This window comes from Mya arenaria, chromosome 10 (genome assembly GCF_026914265.1).
Source record: "Mya arenaria isolate MELC-2E11 chromosome 10, ASM2691426v1".
Classification (NCBI taxonomy): Eukaryota; Metazoa; Mollusca; class Bivalvia; order Myida; family Myidae; genus Mya; species Mya arenaria.
The window spans coordinates 74,105,697-74,121,201 of NC_069131.1; the positions used below are offsets into that span (position 1 = coordinate 74,105,697).

The 15,505-nt window shown below is 37.6% G+C and overlaps 1 protein-coding gene across 4 annotated transcripts in view; it reads right to left on the reverse strand.

Annotated features, from left to right (window-relative positions):
• Positions 1-15,505, reverse strand: part of LOC128206254 (solute carrier organic anion transporter family member 4C1-like) — a 34,081-nt gene that overhangs the window by 6,809 nt on the left and 11,767 nt on the right. For 3 of the 4 annotated variants that reach the window (XM_052908607.1, XM_052908608.1, XM_052908606.1), the window contains exons 2-7: positions 9,859-10,183; positions 9,141-9,273; positions 7,091-7,239; positions 6,708-6,869; positions 5,652-5,748; positions 753-874 (exon numbers count right to left, since the gene is read on the reverse strand). In XM_052908607.1, coding sequence (XP_052764567.1) covers positions 753-874; positions 5,652-5,748; positions 6,708-6,869; positions 7,091-7,239; positions 9,141-9,273; positions 9,859-10,090 — 895 coding nt within the window. In that variant the 5' untranslated portion in view covers positions 10,091-10,183. Of the gene's footprint in view, positions 1-752; positions 875-5,651; positions 5,749-6,707; positions 6,870-7,090; positions 7,240-9,140; positions 9,274-9,858; positions 10,184-14,993; positions 15,303-15,505 lie in introns of those variants that run through there. The other variant, XM_052908605.1, reaches the window with a different exon arrangement.

Genomic DNA, 15,505 nt, shown 5'->3' on the forward strand with positions numbered 1-15,505 from the left:
GGGGGAATAAGATAAGACGTTATCACAATTTGACTTTTTAAGTAATAGAGTTATGGTAATAACAAAATCGTTTGTTTTCGTTTGACCAAAGGCGTATTGTAATATTGTGTCCGAATTAAATGGCTATCGATTTATCAATAAGGTAAAAACTAAACTACTGTTAATCTAGAATTTCAATGAAAACTTTAAGAGAAAACTTCCGAGACAATCCAACTTAAGACAAATCAATTTATTTAACAAAATAAGAGAAGTTAAGCCCTTGAATGTCGGGTAAATAACAGTTGTAAAAGTATCGTAAACATGGCTGTTTAATATGGCTAGATTTACTACTATACGCCAGAGACCTAAAGCCTGAGACGAGGAAAGTGGGCGAGTGGTTTAGGTGTCAACCTCTAAAACAAGACGCCCTGGGTTCGAGCCTCACAATCGGGCAGCAGCATGTTCTCATGGCCACTCATAGGCAAACAAGTAAGTTCTTAATTCGTGTTCATAAAGCTTCGTATATATTGAAAAAAAAAGATAACGAATATTTTAAGTACTCACTCTTTCATCATTATTTTTACCTTTTACTAGTCTTTTTTGTGTAAGAGCAGTCATTGTAACCCTCTTTAAATTCAAGTTAGAAAACAGCATGTTTCACTAAGTTAAAATTTACTTTATGAATACGGCCCCTGGCTTCTGAAAGAACGGTTTCGATATTGATATATAAAAACTTCCTTCCCAAACTTGAATTATAATAAAGACAAACTTACACGGGAGCTCAGCGCCATACAGTGAGATGGGGATAGCTGCAACCAGGAAGAGGACCGAGGCGATCACAAACCCGACCCACCAGGCTCCCACCCAGCGAGGGTCGTCAGACAAGATATCCACACTGTAAAGGAATGACGACACACTTACTATCACATGAATTCGGCCGCGACGTAAGATTTTGTGTCTCCGGACAAACTTGCTTTGTTACATTGCGTTATGCTCAAAGTGTTCTATAAATAGCGTAATAATATTACCTAGCCCTTAGTGCATAAAAGTCACATGTTTCCATGACAACCAGTCTTTCAAAGGCACTGGTATGACTAAATGTTCATACCTATTTACAAAATTGGTTGGAATTTAATACAAATAATCAAAGCGCTTAAAGCGTTGAAAGGCTTTCGGCCTGCTACGTTTTGTGAGTATGGTCATGTTATTGTTAAACAAATAAACATAAACACATAAAAAATATGCATGCTCACGAATCCCTTCGTTAATATTTTTAGATTTTAATGCCGATAAACCATGGGGTATCATTCACTTAAAATACTCATGTAATATGTGGAATAGCCAGATAATTACTTTAGTATGGAGTAATACTCAATTGCATATGAAACCTTATCTTGAACTTTGGTTTCATGAACAAGCACTGATATTGATAAAGCATGAGAGAGTCTTTTTTTAATTTAGTACCAGTGTATGACCGCTTAATCAAATGCATCCAACAAAATACACTGCGCATAAATACACTGCGCATGTTTTAGTTTGTGTTTAGGCTTCTTTCTACAATAAGAGGATCTTCTCGCAAAATTCCTCCGAATCGAATCACCCACAAACTTTTCATTCCCAGCATGTATTGATGCATCTTAATATTGCCCTCATCCTACGTCGCTCGTGGACAAAAAACTGATTTATAAATATACATATGCAACATAGTCAAGTCTCTGACCTGAAATTACTGAGACAAACTGTGAAATCTTCACACAATTTCCGTTCCAGTTGGCATAACATGACTACACTCACAAATTGTAGGAGGTTGAAAGCCTCTCAACGCTTTAAGCGCGTTGATTTGAATTGTGTAAGTTTATTTTATGCATTTAGGAATGGTTAAAGGTTGTTAGTACTAGTATGTACTTACACGAGTAAGTGGTTTGATGCGACACGGTCGTATAACCATTCGTTTTGTGTAAGTACATACTAATAATCGTAATCAAGAATTGTCAAGAAAGAGCCGACTTAGGCTATTTTAAACATAAAAAATATACTAATGAAAGAATTACAATCACCAAAAATAAATTTAAAATACATTTTTGTGTCATATCTTACGTCAAATGAGTTTTAACGGGTTTTAACGATTTATTCCCTGGAAATAATCCTGTCAGAATCCGATGACCAAGATTCTACTTTTGACCGAAAGTATCTTGATTGCCCTGGCTGCGGCCAAAACGTAAACACAGATATGTGTATATATTTATTTTGATTCAATACGCGTTCATTTGCGTATTCTGCTTTTTATATTGCGTTATGTCGATATTAAAATAATTGCGTTTTCTATAATTTTAGATGCGTTATCAATTTACGCAACTGACGCAACTTATTCGCACTATATTAACCGCATTACGTATAATGTTTCTCATTACAGCGCATCTTGTAGCAAGCTACTTAAAACGAAAAACGCAGCTCCGTGGCTATTAAAGCAGATTGGTAACTAGGTCATTTAGAAGCCGTCGTTAGGTCGTTGACCACCACCGTTCTAACAGCGCTGGGGTTGATACACCCGTGTGCGCACTGTTAATTCGTCAAATGTTAAACATGTTAAGTCGATCTCCCGATGGTAGAATCGGATCTTCGGTTATACAAGTATGCAGGGTTAGCGGCCTACAGCCTAATATCTGTATATAGATAGGAATAAAATATTTATCTACCATATCTTTATATAAACAATAATGACCTTGACAAGTAGAGGTAATCAGTAAAATAATACCGTATAAACATTCATATGTCCTAAAATAAGTACAGGTCGAGTTTTGATGCAAGGCAAGTATGAATTTGTATCTTTATCACAATTTGAATAAAGTGTAAGCAGTGTTGACATAAATTGATATACCCCGGTAAAACATGTTAAATGAAAAGGGCGCCACGTTATCAGAAACATTTAAAGATTAAAAAATATCTGTATACCCCACCACCCGAATGGCATCCAAAAAGTCGCCTGCGAGACAATTTAGGAGATATGTGGGAAATGTTGCATACACAGGTCGTAATCAGGTGCGTAATCCCCTTCTTCGAGTTATAATCTAGAATTGTATCCATAAATACCTGTCCATTGGAAATAGTGAACATGTATCCCTACATGACGCGGTCTTTGGGTCGCGCGTCTAATTACAACATGTTGTCGACAGAACCAAATTTCCATGGTTCTGACAATACAGCAAATAAATTAAGGTTCGGAATAATTCCAGCAGGGGTCTACATGCAGGTGATGTATCGTAGAGTGTACATGTCATTAACTTAATACAAAAAACAGTTTCAAAATAAAGCAAGCATGACAATATAGGGAAATCCCGATTTCACCAAGTTCTATAAAAGGTCATACAAGAATGCCTTCGGCGAGTGTTGTACACTATTCTTACATAGAGGGGTCATACAGGGCACTACACAAGAATGTCGTCGGCGAGTGTGGTACACTATTCTTACATAGAGGGGTCATACAGGGCACTACACAAGAATGTCGTCGGCGAGTGTTGTACACTATTCTTACATAGAGGGGTCATACAGGGCACTACACAAGAATGTCGTCGGCGAGTGTTGTACACTATTCTTACATAGAGGGGTCATACAGGGCACTACACAAGAATGTCGTCGGCGAGTGTTGTACACTATTCTTACATAGAGGGGTCATACAGGGCACTACACAAGAATGTCGTCGGCGAGTGTTGTACACTATTCTTACATAGAGGGGTCATACAGGGCACTACACAAGAATGCCGTCGGCGAGTTTTGTTCACTATTCTTACATAGAGGGGTCATACAGGGCACTACACAAGAATGCCGTCGGCGAGTGTTGTACACTATTCTTACATAGAGGGGTCATACAGGGCACTACACAAGAATGCCTTCGGCGAGTGTTGTACACTATTCTTACATAGAGGGGTCATACAGGGCACTACACAAGAATGCCATCGGCGAGTGTTGTACACTTTTCTTACATAGAGGGGTCATACAGGGCACTACACAAGAATGCCGTCGGCGAGTGTTGTACACTATTCTTACATAGAGGGGTCATACAGGGCACTACACAAGAATGTCGTCGGCGAGTGTTGTACACTATTCTTACATAGAGGACTAGCAGCATTAACCTTCTAATTAGGCGGCAATTTTAACAGAAACAAAACTAGTCTTTAAACGGTATCAAAGGTTGTTTAAGGAATCAAACAAGAAACACGATATAAATGTTCTCACAAGCCCATACTACTGCCACAAAAAATAACATCCTACCAGACTCTCTTCTGTCAATAAAAAAATAGAAGTCAGCCAAAAAACAGCCTTAAATCTTTCTCAGGCTTACAACAAGTTAGAAGACCCTCATCTGTCACCTAAATTGCTTAAATCTCGCTAATGGTACACATTAACGTCAGTCTGGACACATAGACCACACAGTTGAGAACAGTTAACACGGTTAAGGCGTCGCACACCGCGGCGTCCTGGTTCTGTTAAAGTAATTACAATACATTAAGGTGTCGCGTCTTCTCCTTACGTGTCTTGGTTTAAAAAAAGAATGATGGTTTTATTAATTTGAAAGAAAAAGTTTTTCATATAATATTAAGAGTCCACTTAGATAATATTCGATAAAAAATACGTGATGCAATATAAAGGAATTGACAGGGAATACAATACTTTTCAATATCTGATTATATTGTACATACCACACATAAGGTTTTAATTAGATTCTGTATAATTGATTATAGTCTCTTTTAACTCAATTTGAGTGGCAATACTTTTTTACAAACGTTTCTATACTGGAAATGTTTGATGGATGTATTGACGCCACTATAATAAAACATTAAACTGTCTTAATTGGTAATAACATATGTTTCGACAAACAAGGATTATCAAAGTTTCTTTGGCAATCAGTTACAGTGTGTGTATACCACGTGATAAAATACGTCATAAATGCTACGTCGGAAGGCAATATTTTCCTTCAAATGAAAACTTTAAACAAAGATTAACTTTGATTACTAATTATTCACCATATGATAATGAAACATGGCGCAGTCTACGCCGCTAACATAGCCCCGCATTCGGCCTTTTACCGGAGTTTGATGGAGAGTTGAGTTTCTTAAAACACTTAGACAAACCTTATCACAAAACCCCCGCCTGATGGAGCACTGCCAAAACCTTATTTTGGAAGCAAGTTTGTCGAAGTGTTTGAGTTACTTCTTTCATTTATTTCCTATGAACTAATTTTTATAACCGTTTAAAACAATGGTTTAACATCCTGGTATGATTCAGATTATATATATATAAGAGAGCTTTTAGATAGTAAATTTATGTATTTTCCAATGAGCATTCTTACACACACCCAAACCAAGCCGTTTTCCTCAGTTGGTTAAGTGGCATAACGCAAGTTCATATGTTATATCCAGAGTTGTGGAACTTGCAACAGTAGAGCGTAATGTCATGGCTTAAATGAGTACCAAATTTCATGTTAGATTTTGAGGGATCTTAAGTAAATAACTCCGCCGACAACAAAAAGGATGCCGACGGCACTGGGCAACGTAATTGCAAAGTACCAAAACTTTTTACATGCAAACTAAAATGCAATCGGAGGTATGTTTTTAAAGCAAATAGTGCCCGTCTTTTTACTATGACAAAGTAAGATAACTGATAAGCCAACTCACTTTTGAACGGTGTCGAAGTCTACATATATCTCGAGCAGTTGACCACCCAGGATGTACCCCATTGCAGGCCCGAGGGTCGCAAATGCGTACATTATGCCTGCAATAATTTTAGATTTTTTTTATTTCAAAAACACATCTTATATATCAAATGTATAAATAATAAGTTTGTTTTCTTAAGATTGGCATATTTAACCAGCTTCTTACAGCTAGACATACGATAACTTTTATATTATTGAAACTTTTGTCAACCCCCGCAAAAACATCCCATGTCAATTTTGACTAGGTGTACAAAAGATCCCACATTATTTTGACATATTTTACGAGAAACAATTTTAATTCTTGAAAAAATTTCCATCTAAAAATAAATAATCAGTGAAAAATTAATCAATTGAATACAACATATTGGACGTTTTGGAATACGGTGAGATCTTTTGTCCATCTATTCAAAAGTGGCATGGGGTTTTGTTTATATAAACGATTGACCTGCATACACGAGGGTCGCAAATGCGTACATTATGCCTGCAATTATATAAGTAATTGGTGCTATTTCAATGATACACCGTTAATATCAAATTTTGTACAGAATTATATTTCTCTTTACAGCAAAAATTGGCATAGATAACAAGCTTCTGACAGCTGCATGGGCATAGGATATCGTTTATAACATGGAAACAATGAACAACCCGTCGGTTCAGGCTAGAAGCGGCGCATAAGTTTGTGAGAGATGGGTGATGTGTAAAAAGATTTTCTTTGTAGTGAGGCGAGGAATTCAACTTGTGTACAACCGCTTTTGCCAATTCAAAGAGAAAATAAAGCAATAACATTTTATTTCATCATTGTAAACTTGCGTTGTTTTGAAGCTCTCAATGCCCATAATCTGCACTATGGCTTGACCTCGCCCTGTGTCCCATCACGGCTTAAAAACTGAACTTAGATGTCGATAGGAACTGCCAGTCCTTGTACCATTGGAATTAACCTTAGATAAGTTTTGAAAATGAAGTTGTTACTTTCACTCAATATGCGGTTCTTTACCATTCATCTCCTGCCCACACTTACCTATATACATGGGGGACGAGGCGGCGGGCACACTGTCGTCGATAAGGGACACGCCCACTGTATAGAGGGTTGTGCCTCCAAGACCGTGTAATAGTTGACCTAGGATTAGCACATACAGGTAGTCCTGTAGGTCTGAGCCACTTTTACACGCGGCTTCAGTCTCTGCAATGGTGAAACAATACATTTGGTACATTCAGTGTATAACTACTATATGTAAAACTTTCTATTTTGATGGCAACATCCGTCGCCGCCGACGTCACCAAAGTTGACACAAAGGCTTAGGTTTTATCTTTTTTTTTATTTCTCTTAGCTTAGACGAACACATAGAGAAAGCCCAAATTGTAACAACTTTTTCGATATGCTCACTAGAATTTAGAACTCACCAGTAGTTCTGCAGGTTAGGGCTATATCCCGGCCCCACTCGTATTTCCCGGAAGTAAAATGAGGGAGCGCCATGACAAAGCTGCCAACCGCCATAGTAACGGACGCCATCGATAGCCACTTGGCCTTCTGTCGTCCAGATCCCATGTAGCTTTATATGAAAACGAAGGTAATAACACAAATGTATACATACATTTATTCATGTGCGTGTTTATTTCAATTAAACGTGGTTATATCGAGGAGTGAACGCGAAAATGATCTTTATTTATTGTCACTTGGAACCTATTCGCTCTTATCCCTCGATATACACACGCTGATGTTAATCAAACTGGTGTCATAATCGAAAATAAACAGTAATAGTGTCCATTATGAGAGCCCAGAAGTCCTAGGCAGGCATCATACCTATGGCGCAGTGAGGGCGAGACCTCAGTCTAGATCAGAGAGTCAATGGGAAGTCCTACGCAGGCATCATACCTATGGAGAAGGGAGGGCGAGACCTCAGTCTGGGATAGAGAGCCAATGGGAAGTCCTACGCAGGCATCATACCTATGGCGAAGGGAGGGCGAGACCTCAGTCTAGATCAGAGAACCAATGGGAAGTCCTACGCAGGCATCATACCTATGGAGAAGGGAGGGCGAGACCTCAGTCTGGGATAGAGAGCCAATGGGAAGTCCTACGCAGGCATCATACCTATGGCGAAGGGAGGGCGAGACCTCAGTCTGAGACAGAGAGCCAATGGGAAGTCCTACGCAGGCATCATACCTATGGCGAAGGGAGGGCGAGACCTCAGTCTGAGACAGAGAGCCAATGGGAAGTCCTAGGCAGGCATCATACCTATGGCGAAGGGAGGGCAAGGCCTAAAAAAATTGTTTGGTTAGGGTTACATCCTTTTTAAAAATAGGTAGGGTAGGTAGGCTTTTTAATTTTTTTTATTAGGCTTTATATAAGAATATCATTTTCATTATTGGAAAATGGTGTTAAAGTTATCTTCTGTATAAGCATTTAAGGTTTAAACTACATATTGAAAAGCAATTTAAAAAAAAAACGATTTTATTTTTTTTTAGTTTTTCCTTCTTTTTTTTCAAACTGACTATAAAAACGGTAGGGTCGGCGCCTATTCCGTAGGTAGGGTCGGGTAACCCGAACCAAATGTATTTTTTAGGCCCAAGACCTCAGTCTGAGACAGAGAGCCAATGGGAAGTCCTACGCAGGCATCATACCTATGGCTATGGAGAAGGGAGGGCGAGACCTCAATCTGGGATAGAGAGCTAATGAGAAGTCCTACGCATGAATCATACCTATGTCGAAGGGAGGGCAATACCTCAGTCTAGAACAGAGAGCAAATGAGAAGTCCTAGGCAGGAATCATACCTATGGCGAACGGAGGGCAATACCTCAGTCTGGGACAGAGAGCCACTTGGAAGCCCTAGGCATGCATTATACTTATGAAAAACGGAGGGCAAGAACTCAGTCTGGGACAGAGAGCCACTGAGAAGTCCTAGGCAACCCTCATATCTATGGCGAACGGCGGGCAGTCTCGAACAGAGAGCCAATAGGAAGTCCGAGGCAGCTTTCATACCTATGGCGAAGGGGAAGGCGAGACCTTAATCTAGAACAGAGAACCAATGAGAAGTCCTACGCAGGCATCATACCTATGGTTATGGAGAAGGGAGGGCGAGACCTCAGTCTGGGACAGAGAGCCACTGAGAAGTCCCACGCAGGCATCATACCTATGGTTATGGAGAAGGGAGGGCAAAACCTCAGTCTTGGACAGAGAGCCACTGAGAAGTCGTAGGCAGGCATTGTATTCATAGTTAATGGAGGGCAAAGTTTCAGTCAGGGACAGGCGAGTTTGACTTGTGGCCCCAGTCCAATGGTCCTTGAAATGAGGTTCTAACCTATTACAATTGTTATGGTCGCAATAGAATTCCGATACACAGAGGGGGCTCACTGCAATATAGTGGCATTTATCTTTTTATACTGAAAGTGTATTTTATATTCAAAACCTGTGTTGTTTATTAATTATAAACGATATAAAATTATAGTGTCGTACCTTATAAAAATACCGAGAATAGCGGCGGAGAGATCATACGAGCTGGATATCATTCCCACCCGGCTGGATGGGAGTTGGAAGCGTCGCTCTACTGACGTCGTGGACACGTTATTGATGCCGTTCACGACAAAACCTACACGTAAAGGGGATTGTGAGAGATACTAAATTAACGAGCCAATGAACATATGTGTCACAGTGCTAAGAGGCATGACCACTCAGAAAATGAAGATGTTAGCGTCGCTTAACCGATAAAATATAACTAGGGATGGCAACGAGTAGTAAAATTAATACTCGAGTACTCGGACGATCGTTCGATCGAGTACTCGGGTACTCGATTCCGAGTACTCGATTACTCGGAAAAATTGAATATGTGTTCGCGAAGACAAGATAGTGTATACATGTATCGTTAATGGCGTATATTGTGCGTTGGTCGTATTATTGGTCATTTTCACCTTTAAAGTAAACTTTTATTACGTATTTTAACAAAAAAATGATATAAAAAGATGTTTTATTATAAAACACATCTGTAAAATTCAAAAAAGTTGAATGTATGATTGTAGTATATGCATAGCTCGTGATCGAAGCGATCATTTGTCTAATAACGGGAGTCTAGTTCATAATAACGACGAAACATAGTCGAGTAAGATATAGAACACGTTGTTTAATAGAAAACGCGACGTAACGTTCAATACATTTCATCCAATGCAGTCGCCCTTACCTTGAGCCATGGAAAAGAAACACAGGAACGTCAGGAGCCATTTTGGGTTGTTAAAGCATTGTAATGCTTCCGGACGACAGGTGCCGTATCCACAGCGTATTTCTGGTTCCGGTTCGGGCTTCTCTTTGTACATGTCGCCATTCACGAAACCGTTCTTGGAAGCCGTGGTGGCTGGAGGTGCACTGAATCGGTCACCGTCATCGCCAGGAGATTCCGCCGAAAATTCGTCCATTGCGTCCCAGTCTTCCGACTGCGCGAGCGGACGAAGCTCGTCTTCGTCAGTCGGCTCGCCGCGCCGAGCTCGTGCGTGAAGGCCGCCAAAGGCCTAAAAGTGTACGAAATGTTTGATTTAATAAGAGTGCAATTATCTCTGTGACGAAATCATGTTGGGAAAAATAATGAGCTCATCACGTTACATATTATACGTTTCGTATTTTAAAGAAAGAAAACATTTTGAACGCACTTTGTGTTGTAGATGTCTTCGTAGGTTAAATTTGTCCAAGCTGGTGGTAACAGATACGCATAATACATTAAATGATATGTTCTTTCAAACAAAGTAAACTAAACGTAGTTTATAGAGAAAAGTTGTCTCAAAACATGATATGTTACAAGTAGCCTTGTTGTGAGCAATATCATAAGATTAAGGGTCGTCAACCCTTTTAAACTTTGTAAAGCAAGATAAAAAAAAAACGAAAATAGAATCGTGTTAGATACCAGTTCCAACCTGATTTCGTGACCTTCGTAATCCCATTTAAAATGTATTTAACAGTGTTTGTAAATATTGTGTTCAAAATGGTACACGAATCTTTCACAAATCTGATATTCAAGACCACATCTTATTCTTTAAAAAATGTGATATATACCGAATACTTTCCTAACAATTCAATAAATCCAGCTTCTAGCAACAAGCCAACTGCATTTCGGCCTATCTACAACATCCCTAAGTTTACAACCGACCTACACCTTAATTCAGCGCTAGCTAGACCAGGATCAACCGACCTACACCTTAATTCAGCGCTAGCTAGACCAGGATCAACCGACCTACACCTTAATTCAGCGCTAGCTAGACCAGGATCAACCGACCTAAACCTTAATTCAGCGCTAGCTAGACCAGGATCAACCGACCTACACCTTAATTCAGCGCTAGCTAGACCAGGATCAACAAATACTTTTAGCCCTAAATAGAAAACCGACCTACATATTCATTGACCTCTAGCTTCGCACAGATCAATAATTCCATTTATCTCTAATTTGGCAACCGACAAATAACTTCATTTAGCTCCAAATTGGCAACAGATCAATAATTCCATTTATCTCTAATTGGGCAACCGACAAATAACTTCATTTAGCTCCAAATTGGCAACAGATCAATAATTCCATTTATCTCTAATTGGGCAACCGACAAATAACTTCATTTAGCTCCAAACTGGCAACAGATCAATAATTCCATTTATCTCTAATTGGGCAACCGACAAATTACTTCATTTAGCGCCAAATTGGCAACATATCAATAATTCCATTTATCTCTAATTGGGCAACCGACAAATAACTTCATTTAGCTCCAAACTGGCAACAGATCAATAATTCCATTTATCTCTAATTGGGCAACCGACAAATTACTTCATTTAGCTCCAAACTGGCAACATATCAATAATTCCATTTATCTCTAATTTGGCAACCGGCAAATAACTTCATTTAGCTCCAAATTGGCAACAGATCAATAATTCCATTTATCTCTAATTGGGTAACCGGCAAATAACTTCATTAACTCCAAATTGGCAACAGATCAATAATTCCATTTATCTCTAATTGGGCAACCGACAAATAACTTCATTTAGCTCCAAATTGGCAACAGATCAATAATTCCATTTATCTCTAATTGGGCAACCGACAAATAACTTCATTTAGCTCCAAATTGGCAACAGATCAATAATTCCATTTATCTCTAATTGGGCAACCGATAAATTACTTCATTTAGCTCCAAATTGGCAACAGATCAATAATTCCATTTATCTCTAATTGGGCAACCGATAAATTACTTCATTTAGCTCCAAATTGGCAACAGATCAATAATTCCATTTATCTCTAATTGGGTACCGGCAAATAACTTCATTTAGCTCCAAATTGGCAACAGATCAATAATTCCATTTATCTCTAATTGGGCAACCGATAAATTACTTCATTTAGCTCCAAATTGGCAACAGATCAATAATTCCATTTATCTCTAATTGGGCAACCGATAAATTACTTCATTTAGCTCCAAATTGGCAACAGATCAATAATTCCATTTATCTCTAATTGGGTAACCGGCAAATAACTTCATTTAGCTCCAAATTGGCAACAGATCAATAATTCTATTTATCTCTAATTGGGCAACCGGCAAATAACTTCATTTAGCTCCAAATTGGCAACAGATCAATAATTCTATTTATCTCTAATTGGGCAACCGATAAATTACTTCATTTAGCTCCAAATTGGCAACAAATCAATAATTCCATTTATCTCTAATTGGGTAACCGGCAAATAACTTCATTTAGCTCCAAATTGGCAACAGATCAATAATTCCATTTATCTCTAATTGGGCAACCGACAAATAACTTCATTTAGCTCCAAATTGGCAACAGAACAATAATTCTATTTATCTCTAATTGGGCAACCGGCAAATAACTTCATTTAGCTCCAAATTGGCAACAGATCAATAATTCCATTTATCTCTAATTGGGCAACCGGCAAATAACTTCATTTAGCTCCAAATTGGCAACAGATCAATAATTCCATTTATCTCTAATTGGGCAACCGACAAATAACTTCATTTAGCTCCAAATTGGCAACAGATCAATAATTCCATTTATCTCTAATTGGGCAACCGACAAATTACTTCATTTAGCTCCAAATTGGCAACAGATCAATAATTCCATTTATCTCTAATTGGGCAACCGACAAATTACTTCATTTAGCTCCAAATTGGCAACAGATCAATAATTCCATTTATCTCTAATTGGGCAACCGACAAATTACTTCATTTAGCTCCAAATTGGCAACAGATCAATAATTCCATTTATCTCTAATTGGGTAACCGACAAATAACTTCATTTAGCTCCAAATTGGCAACAGATCAATAATTCCATTTATCTCTAATTGGGCAACCGATAAATTACTTCATTTAGCTCCAAATTGGCAACAGATCAATAATTCCATTTATCTATAATTGGGCAACCGACAAATTACTTCATTTAGCTCCAAATTGGCAACAGATCAATAATTCCATTTATCTCTAATTGGGCAACCGACAAATAACTTCATTTAGCTCCAAATTGGCAACAGATCAATAATTCCATTTATCTATAATTGGGCAACCGACAAATTACTTCATTTAGCTCCAAATTGGCAACAGATCAATAATTCCATTTATCTCTAATTGGGCAACCGACAAATAACTTCATTTAGCTCCAAATTGGCAACAGATCAATAATTCCATTTATCTCTAATTGGGCAACCGATAAATTACTTCATTTAGCTCCAAATTGGCAACTGACCTACAACTTCATTTAGCCCTTAATGGCCAACGACCTACATCTTTATTTAGGACCGTAATCTTCATTAAGCAATAAATTCGCAACCGACTTACAATTCAATTTTAGTCTAACTTAGCATAGGACCTTTATCTTCATTTAGTACTTATTTGGGAACCGACCTTCAACTTCTTTAAGCTAGATCATAAATATTACATTTATCCTCACTCTCACTATCTGTGTTTTCATCCATGCTATCTTTGTTCATTTTCTCTTTTTCTTTGTTGCCAAAAGTATCATGTGTAAAGATAAATACGCACGCATTCTTTAGTTATCTAAAAATAATATTCTGAATGATTGAACACGTTTTCATTTACAAAATATAAGCATGTAATTGAAAATACCTAATTTTCTCATAAGTCTGCATAACGTGTACTTTAATTCCAACGGAGAGAAACTTTATATTAAAGCTATGCTTCCGTTTCAATCCGATTCAATACATTATATGCAAGTGTTGTAAATGTATTAAATGTGGACTTTGATATATGTATACGTGTTGAATAAAATATGTTTAAACCAACTCTTTTCAGCCCTTGAATGGAACCGACGTTCAACTTACTTTAGCTCTAACCTAGCACCAGGCCAGGGGCGGTATTCATAAAACATCTTAAGTAAAGTATCTCAATGGTCATATGATATAATACGTTAATAATATCTAAATACTTAAGTCTCATTAATGTCATGCAATTCACAAAATATTTTGTAAAAGAATGATGACTATGAAAATTTTAAGAAGTTGACTTAAGATATGAAATTACTTAAAATGTTTTATGAATACCGGCCCAGTATACTTTCATTTGGCTATTTAACTTAACACCAGTTTAATCTAAACTGATGTCTTGATTGAGTCACATTTTGTAGAACAAGGGCTTGTTTTCAATATTTGTCTTAATTGGATCTAAGAACGATGTCGCTAATCGGACTACTTGTTATTGATAACTGACCAGTAGAGTGAATGAAGTCAATGATGTATGAACCCAAGATTACTTCAAGTTGCATATTGAATGTAAAACAAGGAACATGACAATGGGGAAAAAGATTACCACAGAAGAGTTATGTCTACAAATCGATGAATTTGTTTAGTCGTTTGGTGAGTAATGTTTATTTTTTTATATAAGTGGAATTACAAAAAAGCGGTTCATTTCATATGTTAAGAATTATGTGTCCTGCAGTCTGAGGTCCTACACTACAATGTTATAAGCTTTATTGATTGAACAATATTCCAAAGTACATCTGGCTATGCAAAATTTGGACCCTGACCAAAACGTCTAAGACATTAAGACATTTTACAAATACCAAATTAAACGATTACAGCTATGGTATGTGGACATTGTAAATCATCATTAGAAATTCTAATCTTGGTCTTTCTCAAATGTTTTGTACGTGAAAGCATACCAATTGATATCCACTGCTTATGTTTAAAACAACCATTTTGTGGTATAAAACAAATAGCCATCACTATGCTAACGATGTTTAGAATCAAATGCCAAAACACTGTTAAATGTTCATTTGAACACTTAACATATACATGGTATAAAAACAAAACATAAAATATCCAATTACCTGATCTTGTTTAGCTTCATTCAAAGGCAAGTCCATAATTTCTTTCTACTGTATTGATTAAGTTTTAGCACTTATTTACTTTATGTTTTAATGGACACGTTTTCAACTGTCCGTGGTTTTGTAATTCCACGCATGTTTAGTTTCAAACAAACAGGTAATGATCTATTGAAGCTAAGATGACGAATGATTTATACAATGCGCGTTTCCTTCACTATCACAACTTACATCTTAATGTCAGACTGAATAATATATAATCCGAAAATTTAGTTTCAAAATAAACCTAATGCTATTCAGTGTTCACGCGCCATTCAAAGTGGGCGCGATCTGACAGCGGAAGTGTATTGCGGTGCAGATCTTTTTACAAACGTTGCCGGCTAATCTCGTTATAACTATTACATCCACTCTCCGCACACTAGCTTAACTTCAGTATGTATTTTGGACTTTAAACCATGATAAAGGCGTTATTTTAAATTGCCATATGAAAATAAACTACATAGATAACAATACGAATT